This window comes from Rattus norvegicus, chromosome 10, assembly GCF_021556685.1.
Source record: "Rattus norvegicus strain SHRSP/BbbUtx chromosome 10, alternate assembly SHRSP_T2T, whole genome shotgun sequence".
Taxonomy (NCBI): domain Eukaryota; kingdom Metazoa; phylum Chordata; class Mammalia; order Rodentia; family Muridae; genus Rattus; species Rattus norvegicus.
In genome coordinates this window covers 64845522-64857284 of record NC_141543.1, presented here as the reverse complement: position 1 = coordinate 64857284, position 11763 = coordinate 64845522, and the positions used below count along the sequence as shown (strand labels likewise).

General features: G+C 39.4%; 1 protein-coding gene across 1 annotated transcript; it reads left to right on the top strand.

The window, feature by feature from the left end:
• Positions 1 to 1712: 1712 nt before the first annotated feature.
• Positions 1713 to 2648, top strand: Or3a4 (olfactory receptor family 3 subfamily A member 4). The gene has a single exon (NM_001000528.1). It carries the CDS (start codon positions 1713 to 1715, stop codon positions 2646 to 2648), a length of 936 nt encoding a protein of 311 aa, NP_001000528.1.
• The last annotated feature ends 9115 nt before the right edge of the window (positions 2649 to 11763 follow it).

Genomic DNA, 11763 nt, shown 5'->3' with positions numbered 1-11763 from the left:
GCCCAAGAAGTGCCTGTCCCCTTCACTGGGTGAGTGTCATTTCAAGAGTTCTCACTGCATGCTCATATTTGGACTTTCATATATGTGATTTCATTCTTTGTCCTTGGAATGGCACCTCTCTCCTCCAAGACAGACCGGAGAGGCTCAGGTATTTGACCAAGAGGGGGTAAAGTGGACATTTCCTTCAGTAGTTGATGGTGAGTGATAGGCATTTGAGCTTTAGAGATACTGAGTTAAACATAGTGGTATGATCAAACTCATGCAAAAAAAGGCCAGTGCCTCTAATAGTGGTTAGCCTTCTGGGATCTGAGTATTTTGTACCTCTGCTTCATTTGTCTTTGAGAAATTCCAGCTTCAACCATTTTCTATATGAATCTGGATCCACTTGAGTAATGATAATCTTTACTTCAATGAAGCAGATCACTATGTGACCTTGTGAGGCTCAGGGTGTTCCATTTAAGTGACCATATGTGTGGGAACCATCTATGGCTTTATAGTAGGCTATGGCCTTGTGATAGCATGTAGATGAGATAAAATGGGAGTGTCTGGATATATTCTTGCTCAAGACTCTAGTTGTGAGAGTGTTCATCCAATTGCATAGCTGTTCATCTCTCCCAGGCACTAAACCATGTAATTTTCACCTTATTCAAAGTTTGTCCACATTGTTCTTGCTTAGCAAAGCATGAGCACTGTGGTGCCCAATTTTCCTGAACACTATGGAGAAATGTAATATACAATATTAAGAGCCAAGAAAACCAAGACTGTTATCAGTTCTAGAGCTGGAAATACCTTCAGTGATGTGCTCTCATAGGGTGTCAGTCTGGTATGTGTCTCATGGAGTGCCACTGTTTTTCATGGAACATTTACCTTTCTCTGAAAGGTTTGGATCATGTCTTATGGCTTTACAACTCAATTTCTAATAATCTAGGTCACAGTGCAATTTTATTACTAACGTCCTTTAACTGACCATCTGCCTGCAAATTCCATATCTGTGTCTTCGGCTGTGGATAGAAAGTATGTGGAAAAATTATGTTCATTCCCATAAGTACAGGCATTTCCTCCTGTCAACATCCCATAACAATGTAAGATAACAAAAACTCACACGGCATGGATACAGGGTAAGGTATTACGTTATTTAGAAATGACTTAGAGTGTGTGGGAGAATGTACATATGCTATATGTAAATTCTATTCCATCCTATACAAGAAACATGAGCACCCTTAGGTTTTGGTGTCTGACAAGCTGTGGAACCAAACCTCCTAAGATACTGGGGGTTGCTGTAGTATGATGAGTGCAGTATAGGTTGGGGAAGAGGACCATGCCCCCACTTCTCTGGAAGCTTCTATTTCATGCTCCAGAATCTTTTGTACTTAAGCTGTCCAGGTCAACATCTAAAGACTATGGTTCCTTTTCTAGAATTTTGGCCTCAGGTAAATAATCTTTCCCTCTAGTCTTCAAAATCACATTCCTTCCCCTTGCTATGTCATTGTTTGTCTCTCAATCTGATTGATGCCATTGCTTTGTATTAGTAGCTGTTGGATCCATCACACTCTTATCTATTGTGTTTCAGCCTTTAACTTTTCTTTCCCTTGTGTTTTCTCTTGCATCCTGGCTGTACCTGGATATTGCAATACTTGATATTAATTACCAAGATGTCACTGTCCTTGTTTCACCTTTGAACTTCATTCAGCTGTCACTGGTGGAAGAGAGTCATGGATCTGGGAACCTTGGGAAATGATTCCTGTGTGACCACATTTGTCCTGCTGGGTCTCACGGAGACTCCATCTTTGCAGCCCATTCTCTTTGTCCTTTTCCTTCTTGCTTATGTAGCTACTCTTGGTGGAAATTTCAGCATCTTGGCTGCTATCATTATAGAACCCAAACTCCACACTCCCATGTATTTCTTCTTGGGGAACTTGTCTATGCTGGATGTTGGATGCATTAGTGTCACCGTTCCTGCCATGTTGAAACATTTACTATCCAATGACAGACACATTCCCTATGGGGCCTGCCTCACACAGCTCTTCTTCTTTCACCTCCTGGCTGGGGCAGACTGCTTCCTTCTGACTGTCATGGCCTATGACCGTTATCTGGCCATCTGCCACCCCCTCACCTACAACACCCATATGAGTTGGAATATCCAGAAGGCCTCAGTGTGCCTGTCATGTGTGTTTTCTTTTAGCAATGCACTGACCCAAACTGTTGCCTTGTCTACTCTTAAATTCTGTGGCCCCAACACAATCAACCACTTCTACTGCGACCTCCCTCAGCTATTCCAGCTCTCCTGTTCCAGCATCCAACTCAATGAGCAGCTGCTCTTTGTAGCAGCAGCTTTCATGGGCGTGGTCCCCTTGGTCCTCATCACTGTGTCATATGGCCATGTGGCAGCTGCAGTTCTTCGTATCCGGTCTGCTGAGGGCAGGAAGAAAGCCTTCTCCACATGCAGCTCTCACCTCACTGTGGTAGGCATCTTCTATGGGACAGGGGTCTTCAGTTACATGCGGCTGGGGTCAGTGGAATCCTCAGACAAGGACAAAGGCATTGGCATCCTCAACACTGTCATCAGTCCCATGCTGAACCCACTTATCTACAGTCTTAGAAACCCTGATGTGCAGGGTGCCCTACGGAAGGTGCTCACAGGGAGGTAGCCCCCAAATGACACTTTTCTTCTGGCCTTAATCATTGTCAGATCTCTTCTCACTACTTCTAAGTGATATTGTGATTACCACAACCTGAATGTGGGTATGTTAAAATGGGTACATCCTTGATTAGGAAGGGGAGTCCCTAAAATAATAATAACCATCACATTATCACTGCCACATACAATGTAACAAGTGACTAAGTGTCACTACTTCCGTTAATTCTCCTAATTATATAAGGTGGGTGCAGTTTGCAAATTGTAGATGAAAAAAACTTAACTTCAGAGAGGTTGAGTAACTTCATCCAAGTCACAGAGCTCTAGTGAATGTCAAAGCAAGGATTTGATCCTAGAGGCATGCTACACATGCAACTATTGCTTCTTAGTAGTAATACACTATTGCGAGGAGGAGGGGCACTCTAAAGTAAAGAGATGATAATAAATATTAAACAATAAACAATAAGAAAAGAAACGTCAGTGTGATAAAAACTATATTACAAGTAAGACTGAATTAAGAGATTTTCATTTCTTTACTGAATCTGATTTGTTCTAAAGAACTGGTGAAGATTGAGGGGTTTCAAGATATCAGTGTATGAAATGAACAAATAAAAAGACAACAGATTTTAAAACATAATTCATATTATTTAGAAAAATCATAGCGATAAGGCAGAATGTTTTCCCATTGGACCACCTAACAACAAAGGACAAATGATTGTGGAAGTATGAAATCAGTTTGAGCCTATCTGAACTCATTAATAGACTTTTTAATTAGAAAAGAGGTTTTGTCACATCTTGTCTAGTTAAAAGTCTATTAATAAGAAAATCTCATGGCTTGAAAAGAGTTTTGGTATCTATTACTTGAACAGGAAACAAACTGTTCCCTTCATGTCACCTTAAGGAGGAAGATGTTTCAACTGAAAGCTTTAGACAGCTGTTTCTACAATGCAATAAAGTGTGTGCCTATTAAAAAGTTGGAGATGCTAGGGCGATGGCTCAGTGGATAAAGCACCTTCTATATAAGTGTGAGAACTGAAATTCAGTTCCTTAGCACCCACAAAAATAGCAATAGATGCGGTGGCCAACTGTAATTCAAGTTCTCAGAAGGCAAAGGCATGGTATGCTCAGAGTAAGCTCGGACAGGATTCTGATGTAGTGAGAGTCTCTACTTAAGCAAATAAAATAGAAAGTGACTGATGAAGAAATCAAATGTCAGCTTCGACCCCCGTATGCAGGTACATACACATGTATACCCAGGCACATGTGAGCATGCATTACATACACATACACACTCACACAAATGAGAAATAAATAAATACATAAGAAAGTACAGAAAGAATAAAACAGGAGTCACCATTAGGCTCACCATTTACAGATAATCACATAGACAGTTAATATATAATTTTTAAAATGTTTTTGTTCATGATATATACTTGTAAAGAACATAATTGTTTTATATCTAAAATTCTATAATTTTGCCAACATAGGTGAACTCAATAATATAGGTGACTCTCTTTCCATGATGTTAAATGTAGATCATTGCCAACCTTTTTGTGGTTGCATAATATTTCTTTCAGTAGATGAGGTGAAATGTATTTAATTATGTACTATTAGGTGATTACATTGAATCTGATTGTTCTAATAGTCTGGGCTGCATGGTGTGCTGGGATTTGCTTCCTGTGTGTATATCTGTGCACTCTCTTTCAATTGTTAAATAAAAAACCCATGATGAGGGTCTCTGGGTCAAAGGATAGGAGCTCTACAGGAATCCATGAAACAGGACCCTGGGTCAAAGATATGAACTCTAAGAAGACAGAAACCCATGAAGCAGTGTCTTGGGTCAAAAGGGTATGAACTCTAGAACCCTTAAAACCCTTTAGTTAGAGATGAAAATCTTTGATTACTTCTGGTCCTACAAGATCCTCTTTCTTTTGGATTGTTTGCTGAGTAGGTGTCTCACTACACACCCCTTTTTGACCAGGAACTTGCTATGTATCCCAGACTGCTTGTGATTTCCCTAACTCTGCCTCTTGAGTGCTGAGATTACAGGAGTGCACTACACCTGGCATTCTTTGGTATACAGAAGACTCTGAGGGCTCCTCCCACTTAAATGCTAGATTTTTTTTAATCCTGAATGTGGTAAGAGATTAAAGTGAATTCAGAACTATGAAACCATCTTAAACCATTCTGTGATTTGAATGCTTTGTTTCCTCCAGTTTCAGGATTGCAATATTTGGTCTCCACATGGTGGTTCTATTTGGGAACTTCCCAAAGTGGGGCCTAGTTTGAAGGTGTAGATCATTGACATTGGGTCCTTGAGGGAATGTCATTCAAGACTTGTTCCCATTTCACTCTCTCTACTTCCTGTCCACTAAGATATGAACTGCCCCTAGCCTTCCCTGTCATGATGGACTAAAGAACTCTGAAGCTATAAGCTATAATAAATCTTTTCTCCCTCCAAAAACAAGCAAACAAATGAACAAACAAACAGAACAAACAAACAAACAAACAAACAAACAACTGAACAAAACATTTGGCTAGATTGACACTCAGGAATGGTCGAACAAGCTGTTATTTCTAATTATTGATTGTTTCTATCTATTTCAATGCTAAGTATTATAACCCATTGCTTCATTAATTGAAATTAATCACTAGTAAAACTGAATATGTTTTAAGAATAGTATTAGAAAATATTTTTATATGAAAAATATGTAAGATGTTCATCTTTAGTCTTATGAATTTGGCAGTATTTGAAACTTCTTCATAAGGATGTGGCTATTGAGTCACATGTTAAAGGCCAATGGTCGCCAATAATGCCAATGAAGTCAACTACATTTCAGGTAGCATGTGCTCTTTGAGAATTCTTGTGGGAAGGAGGTAGACACATAGGTAAGATTTAGGGAATGGAAGTCTGAAAGTGAAGATTAAAGATGAGGATGTCTCTCTAATGTAAATTGAAAAAAGGCCAACGACATTGCAAAAGGGGTTTAAAACTTTATTATTATATTTGTATTCACATGTGCACACACAGAAACTCAGAAGACAGCCTTATGGAGTTAGTTCTTTCCTTTCAGCTTTATTTGGGTTCCAGTGACCAAACTCAAGCTATCAGGCTTGTATAACAAAGGCTTTTATACCCACTGAGTCATCTTGATGGATCTATTCATCTTATTCTTGCTTGTTTTGAAACAGGATCTCACCATGTAGCCTTGGCTGGAGAGACATAGAGTTAAGAGAACCTTTAATAGTTTTAACGAAAATCAGAGAACTGTGCTAGAGTGCTACTGGGCAAACATCAGAAGTAGTGGATTAGATGCTTCAGAATGAAATAATTTCCCACAGATTAAAAACAAGACCATAAAACCCCAGCAAAAGTAGTAAGAGAAATGCTTGATTTTCTACATAGAGATATGTGTGTAGATTTAAAAAAGCAGCCACTTTAGTGTTTACTAAGGGGAATAGTGTGTGCTACATGTAAGCTTTGGCTCCCATCACTGTTACCACTCTGTCATTTCCCTTGCCAATAGGAGATCTTGTTAAAATGCTAATTCACTGGGTTGTTTAAAATGTCTACCCACTGTTCCTGTCCTTCAGAAACTCAAAAAGAAAATTATAATGAGGAGCAGATCTTGGACAATGGCTCTGCACTCACTCCTACCACACCCAGAGATAGCCTGACTCCCAGTTGCTTTGAAACACCAAAGATCACAGGAGAAGTCACAACATCTGTCCCCAAACCTGCTCCTACACCTGGAGTAACTGGGTACCCCAGGATCCAGGGACTCAGGAATCCCCCCCAGCTAGGGGCACAGGTTCCTTTCAGTCTAAACCAGTGCCCTGAGCAGACCATGGGCACTAGTTCCACACCCAGTCCCACAACATCGAGAGGAAGCCCAAATCTGAGGCACTCTAACATGCCCAGGATCGTAGGATCACAGAATAACAGGAAGCTCAGCTCCTTCCAGCTTGCTCCTGTGCCTGGAGTAATCCCAGGACTCTGGATCCTCATCTTTTTGTGCAACACCCTGAGAAAGCTTGACTCCAAGGGGCTCTGACACACCGAGGATTTCAGGATCCCAGGATCCCAGGATCAGAGAATCACAGAGGACAGCTGGACTCTGAGGAGTTCTGACACAACCAGGTTCACAATAGGACAGGTTTCAGTCAAAGACAGCAAGGTCAGGTAACACTAGAGATAACCAGATGGTGAGAAGCAAGCACAAGAACATAAGCAACAGAAAGCAAGGCTACCTGGCATCATCAGAACCCAGATCTCCCACTACAGCAAGTCACACTGGAAAAGCAAGATTTGGATTTAAAAATCACATCTGATGATGATGATAGAGGACTTTAAGAGGGGCATAAATAACTCCCTTAAAGAAATACAGGAGAACACAGGTAAGTAGGTAGAAGCCCTTAAACAGGAAACACAAACACCCCATAAAGAATTATAGGAAAACACAACCAAATAGGCAAAGGAATTGAAGAAAACCATTCAGGATCTAAAAATGGAAATAAAAACAAAGAAATCACAAAGGGAGACAACCCTGGAGACAGAAAACGTAGGAAAGCAATCAGGAGTCACAGATGCAAGCATCACCAACAGAATACCAGAGATAGAAGAATCTCAGGGGCAGAAGATACCATAGAAAACATTAACACAACAGTCAAAGAAAATGCAAAATGAAAAAAATCCTAAACCAAAACATTCATGAAATCCAGGACACAATGAGAACAAATCTATGGATAATAGACAAAAGCAAAGATTCTCAACTTAAAGGGTCAGTAAATATCTTCAACAAATTTATAGAAGAAAACTTCCCTAACCCAAAGAAAGAGATGTCCATGAACACACAAAGCCTACAGAACTCCAAATAGACTGAACCAGAAAAGAAAATCCTTCTGTCTCATAATAATCAAAACCAAGTGATAATGCACACCTGTAACCCCAGGGCTTTGTAGGAGCCCAAGAGAAGAGAAACTTGGTTGGAGGCCAGCCTGTGCTACTAAGTGAGTTCCTGACTAATCTGGGCTACATGAGCTACGCCGGTGTGGGATGAGGAGGGATGTAAGCTAAAATGTAAGGTGTTCTATGGATATTTTGCCACAATAAAAAATAAATAGAATGAAATAAAAAAATAATCAAAACCAAAAATGCACAAAACAAAGAAAGAACGTTAAAAGCAGTAAGGGAAAAAGATCAAGTAACATATAAAGGCAGACCTATTAGAATTAAACCAGACTTATCAACAGAGACTATGAAGGCCAGAAGATTCTGGACTGGAAAACACAAATGCCAGTCTGGGCTACTATACCTAGTAAAACTCTCAAATAACATAGATGGACAAATGAAGATATTCCATGACAAAACAAAACTTCCACAACATCTTCACACAAATCCAGTTCTACAAAGGATAATAGATACAAAACTCCAACACAAGGATGGAAAATACACCCTAGAAAAAGCAAGAAAGTAATCGTGTTTCAACAAGCCCAAAAGAGATACCAACACAAACATAATTCTGCCTCTAACAACAAAAACAGCAGGAAGCAACAGTCACTTTTCCTTAATATCTCTTAACATCAGTGTACTCAATTCCCCACAAAAAGACATAGACTAACAGAAAGGATATGTAAAGAGGACCCAGAATGTTGCTGCATACAGGAAACACACTTCAGTGACAAAGAGAGACACTACCTCAGAGTAAAAGTCTTGGAAAGTTCAGGAATTCAAGGCACACACCTAAACTTAGTAAAAGCAATATAGAGCAAACCAGTAGCCAACAGCAAACTAAATGGAGAGAAACTTGAAGCATCCCACTAAAATCACTCTATCCCTACTTATTCAATTTAGTACTCAAAGTTCTAGCCCGAGCAAGTAGACAACAAAAGGAGGCCAAGGGATACAAATTGTAAAGGAAGAAGTCAAAATATTACTATTTTCAGATGATATGATAGTATATTTAAGTGACCCCAAAAATTCCACCAGAGAACTCCTTTTAAAAATTATTTTTCTTGGATATTTTATGTATTTACATTTCAAATGTTATCTTTTTCCCCCTCTCCCATACCCTTCCCCCTCCCTCTGCTTCTATGAGGATGCTCCCACTTCCACCCATTCACTACCAACTCAATGCCCTGGCATTCTCCTTCATTGGTGAAATGAGCCTTCACAGGACAAAGGACTTTTCCTCCTATTGATGCTGGATAGTGCCATCATCTGCTACATATGCTTCTGATGCCATGGGTCCCTCCATGTGTACTCATCGGTTGGTGGTTTAGTCCCTGGGAGCTCTGGGGTGTTTGTTTGGTTGATACTGTTCTTCCTGTGGGGTTGCAAACTTCCTCCAGTCTTTTCTCTAACTCCTCCATTGGATTTCAATCTGCAAGCATCCTCATCTGTAACAGTAGGGCTCTGGGAGAGCCTTTCAGGAGACAGCTATATCAGGCTTCTGTCAGCATGTACCTCTTGGCATCCCCAGTAGTTTGGTGACTGAATGTGGGATCAATTCCCATGTGTGGCAGTCTCTGGATGGTCTTTCAGTCTTTGCTCCACACTTCTCTGTATTTCCCTTGTGAGTAATTTGTTCCCCCTTTTAAGAGGGACTGAAGCATCCACTTTGGACTTTCTTCTTCCTGATCTTCATGTGGTCTATAAATTGTGTCTTGGGTATTCCGAGCTTTTGGCCTAATATCCACTTATCAGTGAGTTCATATCTCTAAAACTGCAAACATGGTGGAGTAACACATGCACACATACCAGGGGATAGAGTAGCAACAATTCCAAACGCACAAGTATTAGTCATTGTGAAGGATAGTTTCTTTAGTGAGGTGTGAAAGCTACATTTATCTGTAAGGATAAGATTTAGAGTGCAGTTAGGAGTCATTCTGGATTGGTAAAGAGGCAGACAATAGGCTCTCCCCTAATACTGATGACTTCATTAACTTTGGGTAGTTGGATAGGTTTCAAGCACCAGGAAAGGTTTCCTTTTTATTGATCAGGCTTTACTGCCAAGATATGAATACCACTATTGCATCTCTGGGGATATATTACCATCCTCGTCATTACTGTGGTTCATATGTATTGTGGTTGTGTAAACCCATTGGTTCTCTTCTTCCCTTGGAATCTTCTGGTGCTATGAAACTTCTTTTTTTTGCGGGAATTTAAAATGGCATCACTAATTTGTACAACTGGCAGGTGAGTTGTGTGTATGTGGTGTGTGTGTGTGTGTGTGTGTGTGTATGTGTGTGTGTCTTGTTCATGTGTGCTCACGTGTGTGAGTACATATGTGGATACCAGAAGTTAATGGCTAGTGTCAGGTGTCTTCCTTGACTCTTCTCTATTTTATTGAGGCAGAGTCTCTTACTGAGCCTGGAACTCCCTGACTGGTCTAGTATAGCTTGTCAAATGTACTCCAGGAGTCTCTGTTTCTGCCTCATAAACACTGACATTCAGGTAGGCTACCATATCATTTTAACTTTTACTTGAATACTGGGGATTCAAATTCAGGTTCTTATGCTTGCTTAGTAAGTGCTTTATCCATGGAGTCAACTTTTAAGCCTTGACAGTTAATTTTATTATAAAATACATTTATGCATGGACTCCAGTACTTACAGTTCAAGGCATTTTCCAGAGAGGATTGAAGACAGAAAACAACATAAAGAATTTCATATACATATTTACTAAAACTGATTTGTAATGGCTAAAACCTAGAAATAACCCAAATGTTCATCAATGGTAAAGAACCTTATATAACATATAATAGGTAAAAAGCTGAACAAATTATTAGATCTGCATAATAGGAGAGCTTTTCAGTGAACAATGAATTTTAGTACAGTAGTATCTCTACCCATATTTGTTTTCTGCTTTTCATGTACCATGGTCTGAAAATACTACATGAAATGTTCCAGAAATGACCAATTTGTAAGTTTTAAATAATTTTTCTTGTAGCATATTGTAGTAATTATTTTATTTCATTGTTAGTTATGATAGTTAATCTCATTTATGAATTGAACTATTTCATATAGGTATATGCTGAAATTGTGCTATATTTATATATGTTTGGACTGCACACAGTGGCCTGGAGTTTTAAAAATATTTTCATCATAAATAAGGTGGACAGCTGTATAACCAATTCACACAAATATCAAAAGGATTATATTTATTGAAATCATTAATTTATAATAAGCATGCCTAGAATCTAGGAAGAAGATTCAGTGGCTAAAGAGTTTGTCACACAAGCAAGAGGACTTGAAATCAAATACTCAAGAACCCACCTAAGTGCTACTGGGTCCAGTACCACTTGTTTGTAATCCTAGTGTTCCCATAACAAGAAGGAGAATGTTTGGAAGTTCATAGGCCAACTATCCTAATGTATGGAGCTGTAAATAAGAGGACTTGACTCAAAGGAGACAAAAGGCAAGGTCTGACACTTTAAGTTGTCCTCTGATCTCCATGTGTGTACTGGGGAATACTTGTACTCACATGCATGGAAGTGTGTGTACATTGCATGAATCTATTTATGTCATTGTAAAAGTCAAAACCCTAGGGACAGAAGCTAGATAAGATATTGCCAAGGGCTATAGTATGGCAAAGATGTTAATTACAAGGAATCACTTGTGAGCCATACGGAATCACTGAAGCACGTTCCATATTGGGGAAGTGCTAGATAGAATGTCCCTTACAGCACATTCTATCAAACTCATAAACTGTATGACTCATGCCAACATTCCAAAATTATACCTTAAATATGTGAAAACTAAATGAGACTATTTATGGGTTTCAGTGATCATCTGAAGTCCACGCTGAGCTCCAACCATGAATATATTTGGTGGACTCAGCAGGTCAATGAAAGCTTTTGAGATGATATTCTCCTGTTTACAACATGTTGGTATTTTCCTCCACTTTGGAATGAGTAGAAGATTGTGATGATGTCAGAAATAGAATGTTGTTTTGGTGGTGGGAGAAACCATTGTGGACTGAGGTTGTTCTCCTCTGTCTCTTTTGAAATCCTTGAGGAATTATATTTTTATAGGGTCTCTTGGTGCTAGTTAGCTCCCAAAAGGAGAGAACACCAAGACATAGTCTCAGCTTTTTATGACAGCTGTGAACATTGACGACCTTTGGT

Coding starts and splice junctions, on each gene's coding strand:
- Or3a4 (NM_001000528.1), top strand. CDS start 1,713: ATGGATCTGGGAACCTTGGGAAATGATTCCTGTGTGACCACATTTGTC.